This window comes from Chiloscyllium plagiosum, chromosome 9 (genome assembly GCF_004010195.1).
Source record: "Chiloscyllium plagiosum isolate BGI_BamShark_2017 chromosome 9, ASM401019v2, whole genome shotgun sequence".
Taxonomy (NCBI): domain Eukaryota; kingdom Metazoa; phylum Chordata; class Chondrichthyes; order Orectolobiformes; family Hemiscylliidae; genus Chiloscyllium; species Chiloscyllium plagiosum.
The window spans coordinates 42,720,667-42,738,754 of record NC_057718.1 but is presented as its reverse complement, the minus strand read 5'-3'; the positions used below and the strand labels follow the sequence as shown (position 1 = coordinate 42,738,754).

Here is an 18,088-nt window from a genome sequence, read left to right as displayed (position 1 = left end):
ACCCAGTTCTTTTGTGGGCGGCACGGTGGCACAGTGGTTAGCACTGCTGTCTCACAGCGCCTGAGACCCGGGTTCATTTCCTGCCTCAGGCGACTGACTGTGTGGAGTTTGCACGTTCTCCCTGTGTCTGCGTGGGTTTCCTCCGGGTGCTCCGGTTTCCTCCCACAGTCCAAAGATGTGCAGGTCAGGTGAATTGGCTATTCTAAATTGCCTGTAGTGTTAGGTAAGGGGTAAATGTAGGGGTATGGGTGGGTTGCGCTTCGGCGAGTCGATGTGGATTTGTTGGGCCGAATGGCCTGTTTCCACACTGTAATCTAATCTAATCTAATCTAATCTAAAAAATCTAAAAAACTAATAGCAAAATTATTGGTTATAAAACAAGATTTAATTAGTAAATATGTACAGCTAGTCAGCACACAGTTTAAAATATGAAAATATAAATACTTACCTCTCTAAATAACACAACACACATCTGTACATAGGCACATACAAGAGGTAGAGGGAAAAAAGATTTTCCCCACAGAAATTGAGTCTGGAGAAATAATTCTTTGGTAAATAATTGTTAGCTTTTGATGGAAAAATGAAGTATGAAATGTTTAAAATAGTTTTTGGTTAGCATACTGGCACACGTACAGACAGTTATCACCAACACTGGTAGTTATCTCTGAGACTTTTGCAGATTCAGTTCACTTAAGAGTTGTCAAGAAGAACTCTTACCAGGTGTTTTTTCAGTAGAATAAATTAATCAGGATTTTAATCCTCACATTGAACTCTCAAGGGTTTCTCAGAAAGGCAGGGGTTGAGCTGGTTAGCTGTTTTTCTCTCAAGAGGATGTGACCCAACTGAAATTCAAATCATTTCCAAAACAATGTTACATACTCCAGGCAGGTAATTTCCAGTAATTCCAGAACTAACTGAAGATATGACTTCTAGTAAATCGAGGAGCTCCAAGCTGTTTGGCCAGCTCAAACCATGTAATTTCAAATAAGTGGTTTTGAAAAAAAAAATCTCACTGTCCTTTCCATGATTGTTTAAAACAAAACACTACATTCAGGTTTGTAATTGCATACAGTCCACAATTTTTAAACAAGTCCTCAAAAACAAGTATTGATGAAAAGTCTTTATAATAGTATTGTTATTCATATATACTTGCTAAAATTGAGGTAGGTTTTGACGCAGGAAGCCGCTGATAAAAGGGATACATTCAAGCTTTGCACCTTTTTTGAATTGCGAAGGAGTTTGGGAAGCTTATAGTTCCCTATTGTTTACTCCATGACAATGCCTCAGCCAATCAGTCACCTTACCTGTCGATCAGTAATCCTTTTCCGTTTATGATTGTCTGAGAGTTGACGTGACGTCCTTTTATTTGTAGGCTCGATGGGCTGAATGGCTTCTTTCTGCACAATAGGGATTCTATAATTACATCTCTCCTGAGGATTACAGCTCAAAGCAGAACACAGTTCTGCGGAGGGGGTCTGACCAAGGCTATATACAATTAAAGAACTACTCCCTCATGTTTGGCCATCAAAATTATTCGGGCTAATTCTGAAACCTTGGGTAATCAGCTAGATTGGCTCACCTAGTAGTTGGCAAAACTTATCTAAAATCATCCAGTGGGTTCCTCTTTTGTAGTTTGTGATGCCTTTCCAAAAAGTACCAATCACAAAGAACTTCAAGTATTTTAGTTATTTAGGTAACATGAGAAAAAGATGCAGAAGCGGATTATTTGGCCCCTTGAGAAAGCACAGCAGTTCACTAAGTCATGAGTTAACTCCACCTTCTCGTGGATGAAAGAATTTAGGACAGGGTGATAACTAACATCATAAATTGCGATTTAACATTGCTACTGATTTTTGATCAGCTTTGGAAGCTGTGGAGAATAGTTTAATCTACTTTACATTAAGATATATAGATTATATACATATTTGCAAAGCAGTACACAATTTTCAATTTCAGTTAATTTGCGATAAGGTTATTTTTTGCCCCATGGTACTCTAGTAGTAAGCTCAGTATTAAAGAAAAAAGTGAGGATAATTGAGTATAATTAAGATAAAAAATTATAATACATTTATATATAAACACACACAAAAAAAAATACTGGCATTCAAATGCACCATTCATTGTGCCTTTCACTCTTTCATGATCTTGGAAATACCAAAGCATGTCACAGATAGGGAAACTGTAATTCAAGGAAAATGGCATTTGTGCAAGCATGGTTACACAAATAGTAGTATGATAAATGAACAGATAATCTATTGTGTTGTATCATGTGAGGAATAAGTATTGACCTCTCTCACTAGCAGAACTTCTCTACTCATCTTCCAATGACGGCGTTGAGATCTTTTACATCCACTTGAGAGGGGAGAGTAGCTTTTTATTTGTCACTTCTACCATATATAACTGATAGAGTAAAAACGAGACAGCGTTCCTCCAAGACCGAGGGTGCTACATGGACAGCACAAACTAAACAATTATACACGGCATGAAGTGCAAAACATGCAAGTTACAGCATAACAGAAGAATGTTAAGTAATAGACATTTTTCTAGCAGCAATACAAAAGAATTTCAGATGGGAAATAGTCCGATTATACTGTGTTTAAGGAGCCCGATGGCTTGGGGGAAGAAACTGTTGTACTCCATACTGTATACTCCAGTATCTTCTGCCAGATAGAAGGAGGGAGAAGAGTTTGAGTGAGGGGTGTGTGAGATCTTCCACAATGCTCTTAGCCTTTCGGATGCAACGTGAGGTGTAAATGTCAGTAATGGAGGGAAGACAGACCCTGATGATCTTCGAGTCTGTCCTCACTATCCATTGTAGGGTCTAACGATCAGAGATGGTGCAATTCCCGAACCAGGCAGTGATGCAGCTGCTCAGGGTACTCTCAATGATCCCGCTGTAGAATATGGTGAGGATGGGGGGTGGGGGGGGGAGGTGGGCTTTCCTCAGCCTGCGCAGAAAGTAGAGACGCTGCTGGGCTTTCTTGGCTACGGAGCTGCTGTTGAGGTACCAGGTGAGATTCTCTGCCAGATGGACACCAAGAAATCTGGTGCTCTTCACGATCTCCACGGGGGTGGGGGGGGAAGCTGTCAATGTCCAGTGGAGAGTGGTCTTTCCATGCCCTCCTGAAGTCAACAACCAACTCCTAACTCTTTTGGCTTGTCCACGTGGAGACACAGGTTGTTGGCTCTGCATCAATCAGTTAGCTGCTGCACCTCCTCTTTGTTTGCTGGCTTGTTGGTTGTGCTGATGAGACCCACCACAGTTGTTTTAACAGTGAACTTGATGATGCGATTTGACCTGTGCATCGCTGCACTGTTGTGTGTCAGCAAGGTGAATAGCACTGGACTGGGGGCCCCCTTGCTCAGTGTGATGGTGTTCGAGATGCTGTTCCCGATCCAGACAGACTGAGGTGTCCCAGTCAGTAAGTCTAGGGTTCAGTTATAGAGGAAGGTAGATAGGACCTCAGCTTGACACTACTCCCAAAAAATGGCATCTTTGACAGTGCAGTGTTGCCACTGTCCTGCCCCCTATAAGTGCTGGATTAAATTGGGGGCTTGAATCTCTGCAGTAGTGGAGACTCAAGCCAGGACTATCTAACTCCAAGTTGGGAGACAGAATGCTAATTTCTGTGCAGCTAATCAATTAAATAATCACAAACTAAAATAATCAAATCAATATGGGTTTTCTTCTTCTATTCCAAAATACTTCAGCCAAATAGTGCTTAGAATTCTTCTAAATAGATTAGAATTCCTCAACATTCATGAGCATAGTCCTATCAAATAACTGGAGAGAATCACTGAGATCTGAGATGATGTGACAGATCAATTATTTTGGTAAGAGAGGAGCCTGTAAGATTTACTTAGTCATTAAAAGAATCATTCCATAAAACAAAAAATCCACTTAATATTAGTGTCAGAAACTGTGAGGAAAAGAAGATAGGATCTGTGTGCGTGGAGAATAAGCTACATTTGCAACAACCTCTCTAATTCCACAAAGGAAACTTCATACCACAAAATTGGGCTCTATACACCCAGAGTTTCAATGCTAATGGTGCTTTTTGATATCAAAGTAGAATCTGGACAATACACTTCTGCTGCCATGTATGCAGAGAGCCATCTTGCTGAGAACATAGCATGGAAGATAGGAATGTGTGACAGAAGGATGCAGAATAGGAATGTTAATCATACCCACTTAGCCAATAAAACCAAGTGTTGACAGCACTTTTTTTTAGCTCATTGTTCCAGCTGATGTCCTCTGTTAAATACAGACATCTGAACATTTGAGCAACAATAATAAATGAGCAGGTTAGCCCACCTGACTCTCATTGAGATCGTGGAACTGTCTGGTGGTTTGAAGGGGTTATTTAAAGTTGCTGCAGTCAACATTGCACATGGAGAAATCTTTAGCTGTGAGTGGAAGTGTTCTGATCAGATCATTTGCTCCCAATCATGGGCGTTTTAGAAGCAAAAGCCTTTGGAGTACAAAATGAAGATGATGAAGCAGCAGCAGAAAAGATAACAGGCTGTTATCGTGCCTCTGCACAGTACCAGTATCTGAATGAGAATGCAAGCATGAGTCAGAGTGCGGCATTTCTTCTTGAATATGTAGCATTTCTGGATATTTCAAAGATTAAAAGCATAAGTTCGCATTAAGATGAGGAAAGCAGGGGGAAACAAGAAGAGAATGTTCACACCATTTGAAGCTTGCATATGACAGGATATAATGAACTGGGGAGGTGTGGGAAGTTATCTAGAATCGGACTTTATAAAGGTTTATAACATTATGATAGGCGTGGATAGGGTGAATAGTCAAAATCTTTCCCCCAGGGTAGTGGAGTCCAAAACTAGTGGGGAAAAAAGTTTAAGGTGAGAGGGGAAAGATTCAAAAGGAACCTAAGGGGAAACCTTTTTTATGCAGAGGGTGGTGTGTGTATGGAACGAACTGCCAGACGAGTTGGTGGAGGCTGGTAAAATTACAACACTTAAAAGACCTCTGGACGGGTATATGAACAGGAAGGGTTGGAGGGATATGGTCCAATGCTGGCAAATGGGACCAGATTTATTTAGAATACCTATTCGGCATGGACAAGCTGGACCAAAGGATCTGTTACTTGTGCTGTACATCACTATGACTATGACTCTATGGGACATATGGTCAATCTCTACGATTTTACCTCTGACATTGACCACAATCTCAGTTACATTTTCACCATGAGATTAAAACCTGCAATCATGCCTGTTCTCCTGTTGGTCAGATGCTGTTACCTCTGAATATGGCCATCTCATCTTGTGAGAGGGGGAGTGTCATAACAAGTACAGCCTGCAAATTGAATAACTGGAAGAGCAAGTGATGAATAGAGGGATACGTGGGCCAGTGGTTAGGATATAGCAAATAAAGGTGCACCTACTAATCTTGATTACTCCAGTAAGGTAATCAAACAATTTTGTGGCACTGTACCCATATTCTTAGAGATGGACCGTCATTGGACCCCAATACCTATTTGCTCTCCTTGTCTTCATAATGCCTGTCTAGAGTGCCTTTTTGCCTCCAGACAGATGAGGAGCTTTCTCCTTCAACACCAAAACTTTTAATGCTATATAAAGAATCTAAGGGTTTCCTTTAATGCCTATTGTACCATTTACACTTTGCTTTCTGTTCAAAGACATTTTTAAATTTCTGTTCTGGCAGCTGCTCTAGAAAACATGCACCTCTCTCTTCAGATGTTTGGGCTGTTTTTAAGATGTGCAAGCCAGTTTAAGTGGTGCTAGCATTGTAGAATGTTGGGGTCCAATGCTGTGTTGTGCCCCAGATGCCACAGTAGGGCACGAAGGGGAAAAGACAGAATAATTTCTGAAAGGGGAGGGAAGTTGGTCAGCACTCATTGTACAGGTGGGAGCCAATGGCATAGGAAAGTTAGATGTGGAGGCTTAGAAGGAACAGATAATTACAGTACAAGGCATTAACATTAACCGTCTCGGATTCACTTTCACTAACATCTATTGGGCAAGTTACAGAGGTAAAGATCAGGAAATGACAGGTTCAAACTCTTCAAACTGCGATGAGTTCTGGTAAAAGGGGAACATCCGCAGATGGATACACTTTATCCATACTGAACTGATATGAAGGTCCTTGTAAATGCGGTGAATGGAGTTGTAGGGGAACATAGAAACTAACAAAAGCTATTTAAGAATAGGTAGAATAAAAAAGAAAAATACATCTGTTATGAAGACACATAACGAAGGGAAAGTAGGAATGGGACAAGGAGAAAGATAGAGAAGGGCTAAAGTATAGAAAGGAAAAAACATTTACACATAAATTTAAATGGATCTGAGTGCTGTTTTTGTACATTAATTACTCAAAAATAAAGCTGGGAGCTACAGGCATTTGTCAGAATGGAGGAGCACAATGTTACAAATTTGATGGATTGCAGGCTTCAGTAATGTTATGATCCTAAATACCCCTGGTTATAAAAACAGATGCAAAGAATATTGCAGTAATGGTTTTATTAATTAAAGACTCAATTACAGACACAAAAAATAACATGATTTAAGTTTCATAAATGGCACTGAGGTAAGTGACCAGATAATACTTTTTAGTTTTGTTGTCCCAGGGGGAATACTGATCAGAATATCAGAGTCACTGCAACCCACCCTGGCTTTTCTTTTAATGTTATGGAATCGGTTACATTTACCTGAGATGGCTGGTGAAGTCTTGGGTTAAAATCTCAACAGAAAGATTGCATTTCCAACAGTGCAGAACTCAGTTCTGACTCAGTGGCAACACTGTTAGCACTGATCCGAGACTGACATCGGAGATGATTTAAGGTTTGCATTATCTGTTGTAATGGATCTCTTTCACAATTCATTATACCATCTTTTTATGCCATACAAATCCCCATTCGACCTAGAGCATTTCCAGCACCAGGTGGTAAGATCTACTTTAAACAATCTCATAAGGAATTGTGTGCTGAGTAACACAGCAAAAAGAATGTATCACTTTCATGAGTAGTTTAACTTATATGGTCTAAACTATTCACTTTTACGATAAAAATAGGTAGCAGGTGAAACATTCATGCATAGACTCAGAATAGCTCTTGCCACCTGTCCAAAAAGTATGAATTAATATTGCTGACAAATTGGGCCACTTTTGCTCTTTCCTAACAGAATAGCTGTACCTTATTAAAGTTAAGAATTTTAATGATAAATGATGTTGTTAGAAGTCCATATTTCTGCAGTTGATATTGTCTAAACCACTGGGTTCTTGTGTATTATGGGACTTCCAAGGAATTTCTGATATATTAAAATTATAGTACAATATTGGATATATCCTATTACAGGGTAGGGTAACCAACTAAGTACTTTAAAATGCAGCACAAGAGTGTGAAATTTGCTCATGTAGTGTAGGTTGAGCCCAATGGGTGAAAATAGATTCAATGCAGTCTTAAATCAAAGACTAGGAGAATGTGAGTATTGCAGATGCTGGAGATCAGAGTCGAAGAGTGTGGAGCTGGAAAAGCACACCCGGTCAGGCAGCATCCGAGGAGCCGGAAAGTCGACATTTCGAGCATAAGCTTTTCCTGATAAAGTGCTTATGCTCAAAACTCTCCTGTTCCTCGGATCCTGCCTGACCGGCTGTGCTTTTCCAGCAGCATACTGTTTGACTTAAATCAAAGACTGTCTTTCTTTTGCAAAACAATGCAAATGCAATTTAACTGTAACAATTGGTGAAAACATTGGCTTCAAGTTGGGAATAGGTATCCCTAATGGCAGAATCTTCCAGTACCTGCATAATATGGACTATGGTGAAAAATGTGGGAAAATCAGATGAGATATCCATGGACACCCTTCTTGATGTTGAGACCAAGATATCGCAATTTCCAACCAACTTTGGACATTGAGGCAAGATTCTCACTAGTGAGTGGCGAGAGGTCAATTAGCAGGGAATAGCGATCATTAGCTCCCTCAACATTACTTCATCTTACTTTATTAATATGCAGTCTCCCATTCTACTACTTGCTGGATAGAAACTCAATGCAGAGAATTCCCCACAAGAAAATCAGTGTGATATCTGATGACTCCTGTTTCTTTCTCTGACCTCCACCTTGGGCACCCAGCATCACACCATGGGGCATAATTCACAGGCAGTGACAGCATGCAACCCAGGTCCATGACTTTTGAAATATATCACCTCTCCATGATCAGGTTTGGTCCGGGACTCATGGTGTCAAGTGCAATCTGCATTGCATTCCGTAATCTCTCAATTCCCAATTGTAATCTAAAAATGGAAAATAGCTATGACCACACCTGGAGGGGTGAAGTCGGAGTTTGTTTCTGCTGTAAAACACAGGTTTCACTTCTGAGCAACTGTAGGTGTGTAGAGGGGCAACTACATTAATCACACGTGTGGAGAATACAGTTTGATATCACTTGTATAACTGTGTGGGGTGTAAATGTTGGTCACAAACAATGTCAAACATATCATTTGCCATTGCAGATTGAAGATTGTTTGTGAAGCAGAAGTAATCCCAGGCAACCTTAAAAAAAGTCAACTGTGAGTTACTAAGCCCATAATGTGACAGCTCATTGGCTGTACAGGAACGCAGAACCAATTCCCTTCCAACTTGAACTGTAAGAATAACGCAAGATGCTCTTATTATCTCTGATGCCTTTCATGGGTGCTGATAAGCTGGGAGGAGAAGTGTTCAATACTCATGCAGCATTTACAAGCTCCTACCATATCTTTGAGACATGACTGATTTGCTACACCTGAAACATCAACTTCTCCACCTCCTGATGCTGCCTGGCTTGCTGCATTCTTCCAGCCTCCTGCATGTCTACCTTGCATTCATTGAAGACATTCCATTACCCTCCTTGTTGGAGTGCTCCTTATCTGACTGTATGGAGGAGTAGTCTAAACTATCATTTGTAAGTGGTGTCAATGATGACGGCTCACATTATGAAGAACTTCTATCTGTTTTTATCTTTCCCACACAGCTGTTTTTCAAGCATGACTGATAGATCTAACCACAGCAGGGCCGATCGATACTATTATTGTGAAGCAATGAAGGCACAAAGAACTGAAGAAGGGACAGATGTGCCAGCAAGCCCTGGACCAGTAGCAACCTCCAGTAAATGCTGAACAGCCTCTACATGAAAAGGTCACAGTTGAAATTTGCTCCAGGATGTGCAGGAGGTACAGGATGGCCAGAGATTGTCATCCTCAATGCCATTTTCTCCATATGAGCGAGGTAGTGTTAGCAAGGACAGAAGATCTATGGGACACTGTCATAAGACTATACCAGTTGCTGAAATGGGATCTGTGAGCTGAAAAAGTGTCTGGTCATTCTATCCCTGTTGCTGTCAAGGTGATAGGGGCCTTGAACTTTTACATAACTGGATCCCTCTAAGGAAAGGTAAGAAAAGTAACCTGTGTGGCCTGATGCTTAAACAGCAATAGGTGTAAAAGTATGCAGTTGCACGTGCAATGAAATATCAGCCATTCCATTTATGTGCTATGGGAAGGTAGATATGCAGGAGGCTGGAAGAATGCAGCAAGCCAGGCAGCATCAGGAGGTGTTGGTCTGTAGATGCTTGTCCCACACTTTGCACAATGAAGTATGCACAATAAAGGGTGCACAATTGAGATCCCCAGATAATGCTGATACCAGGGATCCCAGGATAGCCTGGCAGTGGGGAGTACATTTGACTGTGTGGAGAATCGGGCTAACATTGGACAAGAGGGGTGATAACTAAGTTAATTAGATGATCATGCAAGAAAACCTCAGCAAAACTTGATGAAAACGAAACTTAGCCAACTTAGGAAAAATTCAGTCCTTCGATTCTCTTTAGTATGCTGAATTACATATATTACAGTCAAGATTAATTAAAAAAAACCCAGAACTGCCACAAGTTCTGCGAGGCCACACAAAGCATGGATAAAATAGAGAAAGTTCTCAAATTGTATAATAAATTTCTTAGGAATTTATATTGTTGTGGTCAGTGTTGTCCATGTGCTCTGAGAAAAAAAAGGTTAAGGGGAGAAATTTGTTTGCATAGCACTACTTCTAATGGCACCACATAGGGGGCCAGGCAGCGCTGTAAACCTTTATTTGCATGATGTTTTGCATTGATAACATCGAAGAATGCCACATGATCTAGGCAAGCAACATTCAATGGTATAATTGACTTAAATCTCACAAACAGGTTTTTCTTCCAGTAAATTCCTCAAGTGTTAATATACAATATTCCTGCTGCTCAAGAAGGGTGTTTGTAACACACAAGTAGCGAATGCTGAAAGAGAATAGCTTTACATTCAGTGCAAATTAGCTAAAATCCCCAAGTCAGCTATTACAAGGGGGCATAGCTTTAAATTAAGGGGGGTAGGTATAGGACAGATGTTAGGGGTAGGTTCTTTACTCAGCGAGTTGTGAGTTCATGGAATGCCCTGCCAGTAGCAGTGTTGGACTCTCCCTCATTATGGGCATTTAAGCGGGCATTGGATAGGCATATGGAGGATAGTGGGCTAGTGTAGGTTAGGTGGGCTTGGATCGGCGCAACATCGAGGGCCGAAGGGCCTGTACTGCGCTGTATTCTTCTATGTTCTATAAGTCCACCTACCTTTACCACCCAATTACATTTTTAATGATATGTAGCATCTATGAGTAATCATCTTACTAATAAAGTGATGCAATGAAAGACTAAAATGTGTTTTTTTTCAGGGATAATATCAACGGTTACTTTTAATTATATATATATTATATATATATCATTTTTCCAATAGAAAACTTCCAAATTATTTCAACTGATAATTTGACAGTATGCTGAAGACATACTGACAGTATGCTGAAGACAACATTGTGAGGATGATTGAGACTTCTACAAATGGCTTTCCTGTGATTCATTTTAAACAACAGAATTTGCTAATTGTACTGAATTTTAATTTCTGTATGCTATTTTAACATTTGCTGATCATATTTAAACTTGGAAAAATTATAGTTTATGAACAAATTTACAGTTACTAAATAATGTAGAATTTAAAGTAAACACAAATTCCATTTTTCATACTTAAAGATCTGTGTGATGAGGCTGTGATATAGCTGGAGCAGACATTTATGAAAAATGGTATTTGGCACAGCTGGGCAGCCATGTTTTCTTATGACAAATACAGGCAAGGATAGTCATTAAAGGTGAACGTTTCATCATGGAAATTATCTTTGATAATGGTCTCATTTAAACACTGGGCGGAACTTAACACTGTCCTTCATGACGAGTTGATGGTGGGAATGCTGGATATTTAAACAGATGGAAGGGCAGCAAGTGGAGAGGCCACAGTCTTCCTGCCTCCACCTTGATTAAATCTGTGGAAATAATTCTGCCCCATCCTGAAGTGAGGAAGTTAGTAAGGAAGAAACTCCACCTGAAGGTTCATATCACCACAGCTGGTATTGATTCAGAAGTGGGTGGGATGCCTGCCATTGAAGAAGCATGGTAAGTAAACACATGCAGGAATGTTTGCAGACTCTTGCAGTGGGGGAGAAAAGACAGCAAAAGGCACTCGGCATTCACATTCTTTCCTTATCTTTTCTTGTTGTCTACATCCCCTCCACACCTGAAACCTGCCCTCATACCATCACCAACAGTTTTACAAAGGTGTCGGACTGGCAGCAGTCACCGTATCCCTGGTATCGCTAATGTTCAACAGTGCTATTAGCCTCTGATTGACTGGCAGCAATTGACAGACAGGACTTCTACCTCTCTTCATCCTTGATTACCAGGGAAGGCCTGACACTGAGCAGGCTAAAGGCCTAAGTGGGACTTGATAGGGCAATCCTTCCCTAAAAGAGGTGACACAGGACACTCGCTGAGTCTCTAAATAGCAGACAAAACAGCCATCACATACTGCCTACTCACTGACAATAAACAAACTGGAAATGTAACTCTGCAATTGTACTCTTAAGGGTTAAAGAAACAAAATTGTTATTTTTAATGACTTCTTAATTATTCATAAAATAAATTATTTACAAATTCTATCTGTAAGAGGTTCATATTAAACAATAAGTCCACCTTTACCATTATATTAATTTTCATCTGTTGCAACCCCGTCTTCTTTTCCTTCAAAATGTCTAACATACAGTGGATGATAATTCACTTGCATAATTGGCTCAAGAAGTGAAAATCTTGCATCAGCCTCTACAGCCACTAATCTATCCAACTGACTGCAAGCCTAATTGGCAGTTTGTTTCGTAATTTGGATTCTAAAGTGGCTGTATTGATGCTGAATAGGCAGCCATATTGTGGTGATACGAAATGCTTCAGTGGTTAAAACCAGAACTACTGTTTAATAAATAGTATGAGTTTTATGGTTATAGGGTTTTCTTTCTAGTCTCTTGATTTGTAGGCAGTATTGCTCTAAATTTTGAATTGTGCACAATTAGGTTAGTATGATGAAACAAAATATTTTACAATTACATCACCGAATTCCAGACTAACTGTACAACTGAGTTGTGTACCTTTATAATCTATTTCACATACTCCAAATACATGTAAAACAATTTGCACTGTGACTTTTTTTGCTTAAGTCACAAAATTCATTTTTCATTTTACTAGGATAATTGAATCAAAACATAATTCTGTCTCACTTTTTTGTACAACAGTTATTTCAAATGAAATGATTTCACTAGCCAAACAAATGGCCAATGCAAGCTGCATGAGATACTTTCAAATCATTTATTAAGGTTACAAATGTAACGAGGGCTATTCATTACTTAACTAGCAATTTCAAACAGTGACACTGACTTTGATTCAGAGCTGAAAACTAGCTGCAAATTCAGAAATCAATATTTGCGTATATCAATATTAATTCTGTTGTTCAATATAGAGAAACATATTGAATACCAGCAATGAGAAAAATAGTATAAATCAAGTGTCGGTACTGCTTTTCAGATGGCTGAAAATTAACTGTGTTATCCCTGAATCACATCTTTTTTGTTTAAGTTGAAGTGTATAACCAATGTGGAAGAAAATGTTACTAAGTTGTTAACAATTCTACTATATTCGTTAATGAACACAACTCTGAAAATTGCTCTTATTGAGAAAGTCAGGGATGTTGATGGGTTCCTATTAGTTGATTTCATTTGTCTCTCCATTAGGCCATGTGTTTAGCTGTCTCAACTCTTTCAGCATCTCTAAATCTCTACTTTGCTCTCTTTGTTTGCGTCTCTCCTTAAAAACCTATTTTCCTTTGCTTTGTCCTAATGGTTCCTCAAGTGGTTTGATGTGGAACTTTATTTGGGAATGCTCCATTGAGATTTTTACATAAAAGGTGCTAGATAAATGCAATTTGCTGTTGCTTATGAAAGAGTTATCTCCGGTTATTTGTTGCTTTGAGTTGTATGCTTAAATTGTGAAAGCTTCTGCAGGCAAATCCATCTGGTCAATGGTGTTTTGACATTGCTTAGGGAGCTGAGTAACAGTTAAATAAATAAAATCCATTTGAACATTTGTACTTGTGCAGGCAAAAGTAGGTTAGGTTAACTTTCAATATTGCCATTGAGCATAACATAGAACCTTTATAAGAGTAGTTAAGTACCTGTTGCAGCTCCTCCTGAAAACATCATTAGCTAAAGATTGCGGGTTTGGTGAGGTAACACGGTTTCTGGCAGGTTACCATAATTGAGAGTGATGAAAATTCAAACTTGCAATGCTTAAAAATTACTGTTACTTAAACAGACATGGACATAAAGGGTAAAATAGAATGATAGCCCTAAATATACTATTGTTAGTGAATGAGAAACCCATTCAACACTCCACATATTACTGTTCAGAATAATTTCACCTCCACAGTATCTGAAAATACAATACCTAGTAGAGCCAACAGACTTTCAGGTTCATCCATGAAAATAGGTGGCTGAGGCAGTCATTCCAACATAGCCTTCACTGCTCAAATTACTGGTGTACACTCCAGAAATAAGATCAATAGCCTCACATGGAAAGGTGAGCAAATTCAGATATTTGTGTTCAAATACTGCTACTTAAAATTCATTCGTTTATTTCTTTATCCATTATTCTCCTCCTGTACCAGCACTTGGCTCTCATGGAAACTCATTCATGCACGATGCAATATTTCCAAAACTGAAGACCACTATTAACTATCGCTTTGTAAACATATGGCCTCCTGTAAGATATCCGAGCACATTTCTTTTAAAGGTTAATCACACCTGTGAATTTCATTGTCACAATGTTTATCGCATCAGGAATCACAACTATTTCATCACCAATGCCATTATGACACGCGGCCAGTTCAAATGCCAGTGCAGTTATCCACTCAGGAGAAAACACCAATTTACTCATAATAGTTGTCTCTGGGGAAACATCAGAATACTAATGAGAATGAAGAACATCCTCAATTTTGGAGACTGCAAGACAGCTGCATTTGGGGAGCATTAATCTTCTGTAAAAACAGTGGAGGTAGTTTATAGCTTGAAATAATATTTAAGTGGGAGGAGTCCAGTACCCTCAAATTGCAGAAAATGTCCCATGACTCTGACATACTGGGAAATGTCTACAGAATCATACAGTAGGATTAGCTCCTGAAGATATGCTGACTAGCAGTTAATGTTTGTTTAATAGATGGGTCAGCTGAGCACCATAGTTGCACACGGTTTTCAAGACCTGACTGCAATTATTTAATCTGTGGTGACCAGTAGCATCTTTGAACTTGTCCAGTACCAAAGGGCTGCAAATAGTGTGCACATTATTTAAGCCCCAATCAGTGCCTGTATAAAATCAGCTAGAGTCAAGGGCAGGCACTTGTTACTAACCCTCCTGCTGCTTCTACCGATTTATTCCACTCACACTAAGCATGCTGCAATGTTAGGGTCGAAGTATGGAGCAAGCCACTAACTGGGTTTGTACAGTCATTGATCAAAATAATCTGCATCCCAAATAACCTTGAAATAAATGGCAAAGTGAGGTTCAGCTAATTTCCAATGCATATCCTAATTCCAAACAGAGACCTTCAGTTTATTTATAAGAGGTTCTATTTTCTGAGTTATTGTATTCAATTCTGTGGATCTACAAAGTGTGTTCACTGGTAAGAAATGCCATATTCAGCCTATCTATAACCTTTCAGCAATTATCAGTAAATTTTTTTTTGAGAAGATTTGTAGCTCAGGTTGAGGATTTGGATGTAGGTTTGCTCGCTGAGCTGGAAGGTTCATTTCTAGACGTTTCATCACCCTACTAGGTAACATCTTCAGTGGGTCTCAGGCGAAGCACTGTACATGATTCCTGCTTTCTATTTATATGTTTGGGTTTCTTTGGATTGGTGATGTCATTTCCTGTGATGTCATTTCCAGTTCTTTTTCTCAAGGGATGGTAGATGGGGTCTAACTCGATGTGTTTGTTGATATAGAGTTTCGGTGACATTCCATGATGTCACCAACCTAAAGAAACCCAAACATATAAATAGAAAGCAGGAATCATGTACAGTGCTTCGCCTGAGGCCCACTGAAGATTTTTTTAGATTACATTACAGTGTGGAAACAGGCCCTTCGGCCCAACAAGTCCACACCGACCTGCCGAAGCGCAACCCACCCATGCCCCTACATTTACTCCTTACCTAACACTATGGGCAATTTAGCATGGCCAATTCACCTAACCTGCACATCTTTGGACTGTGGGAGGAAACCGGAGCACCCGGAGGAAACCCACGCAGACACGGGGAGAGCATGCAAACTCCACACAGTCAGTCGCCTGAGGCGGGAATTGAACCTGGGTCTCAGGCACTGTGAGGCAGCAGTGCTAACCACTGTGCCACCGTGCCGCCCAGTGTTACCTAGAAGATGTTACCTAGTAGGGTGACAAAATGTCTGGAAATGAACCTTCCAGCTCAGCGAGCAAACCTACATCCAGTATCAGTAAAGATGCTTGAACACAGGAAAAATTAACCAACCACAACAGTATGGCTGAGTTAGTTGCAAGACCATGGAGAGTGTGCAGAACTGATCAACATGACATTCTAATAAGAATTTTATTTATGAGAAAAGTTCATTAGAATAGAAAATTAATGAAGAAATCTAACAGAGACTTTCAACATTCTGAAATATTTTGACAGGTAAAGAATATAGTCTTTGGCTGGAAAGGCAGTTATCATCATTTAAGTCTAGAAAGAAGGGAAAGTCATCATTGTGAGAAAGAGAAATCAGCCACAAAGAAGTTTTAATACCTAGAGGGCTGCTGGAGTGTGAAGTAGGTTACTATAAAGAGTGAGACGGAGACCATTGTATGTTTATTTACTTTTAATGGTAGCATGAAATGGCTTGCTTTACCAGAGACTATGTCAGTTGTGTTTTCTGGTTACAGGATACCTCTATCAGTCCAGAGAGATGTGCAACCAGCCACATAACTGAGCAACACCTTGCATGAGTTTCAATGCTGCTGTGATGCCAGGTATTCAGGCTGCGTTTTCTAGTCAGTAGCTGATTGAATCAAACACCACCGTCCTTCAGTCGTTCATAATAGGCAGATTATAGAGAGTACTCTGCCTGTAGATGCAAAACAAAAAACAAAATCTCTACTGCTAGATGAGATCGTTGAGCAAGTACTGACCAATCCTGACTGTCCTAATCTCTACAACCAATTTAAGACAACCAATTAAACCCATAACATAGCTCACTTAGAAGCAACATGTGCCCTTATGCAGAGATCCAATCTATGCAAACAAAAAGGAATATGTTTAAGTTGTGCATCTATACAGACAGCTTATTGATTCTGCATGCTTTCTCACAGTATCACCTCAGCCACAGTAAACTTGTGAATCAGTCTGTACCCTTTTCTCCTGTAGAATAAATTTTTGCAACTGTTTGAAATTTGGCATTCTTGTGTTTGTCCTGAGGAATGCTAAATGAAAAGCTTTGTGAATCTGTCCTCTTTTCAGCAATTTTCAAAAAGTTCAAAATGACCCTGACTGTTGCATGGGTTCAGATACCTCAGCATTCTGACCTATACTTGGATGCTGCAAGTATCTCATGAGGGTAACCTTTGTTCTCCAAATGGACAATCCTCCAGTTTGCTTTTCCCTTCAAATAAAACTGGTATAGTTAACTGGCATAACATTAAAGTATTGCACTGGCTACATGATAACTGGGCATTAACCTTTGGACAAAATTAGCAGTAAGTGACCAGCTACATGTTGATGTGATAACATTTCTTTCAGTACATGAAGGGCTTTGTACAATGCCCACACCAGATGGTTTATGTTCAACGATCAGCTCCTGTGCTTTCATAAATCTGTCAGTTAAAGGAAATGTGTATGTTTAAGGACAAAACAATTAGTTAGTTTGCTTTAAACTAACATGACAGACCTCTATATTGTTTTGTAAAAATTTGATGAGGATCTGCCCTCTTTACTATAGAGAGAGAAAAAGATATGTGTGAAACACTGGGGGTGGTGGGGGGGGGGGGGGGGGGAATACTGCTGAAAATGTGATGACAAATATGTTCACAAATTATGCTGAAAACAAAATCAGTGTCATGATTGAATTTCCTTTACAAGGTGGCAAGACTTCAACAGAAGGTTAACACATAGAAACTTCTGAGATTAACTTATTAAGACAAATAGTCCATTAAAATGTTGTATTATTTTACATCTCCAGCAAGTTTTAATATGCTGATTTTATTATACAGATGCACAGTACCTGCTGCTGAAGGTCCAGGGGGAGGTGCTGCTTTTCTTCTACGTTTGATATCTCCTGTACACAGAGATCCGAAATGAACGCTTGTTTGTCTGCAAGTAATTATCAAAGAAAGTTATTAACTGGGACAAAACACCACTGCCTGTCTCCATACAAATACAAAGCCTGTATGATCTAATGCTGAATCAAAACACCCACAATGAAGATGTAGCTGCATAATAAAGCTACCAATCTTGTTTATATCAAAACATAATTATGCTTTTGGACAACTACTCAGCAGCCAAGCTGCATCATAAATTGTTACCAGAATGAATAATATAAAAGGAATGCTTTTTAATTTTCAAAACTGGCAATCTTTCCAGCTCCACATAAAATCAAGCAGCACTGCTTTGACA

General features: G+C 39.5%; 1 protein-coding gene across 2 annotated transcripts in view; it reads right to left on the bottom strand.

Moving 5' to 3' along the window:
• The window catches only part of gpatch2 (G patch domain containing 2), a 298,900-nt gene that overhangs the window by 13,715 nt on the left and 267,097 nt on the right, over positions 1–18,088 (bottom strand). For both annotated transcript variants that reach the window (XM_043695793.1, XM_043695794.1), the window contains one exon: positions 17,697–17,785. In XM_043695793.1, coding sequence (XP_043551728.1) covers positions 17,697–17,785 — 89 coding nt within the window. The remainder of the gene's footprint in view (positions 1–17,696; positions 17,786–18,088) is intronic.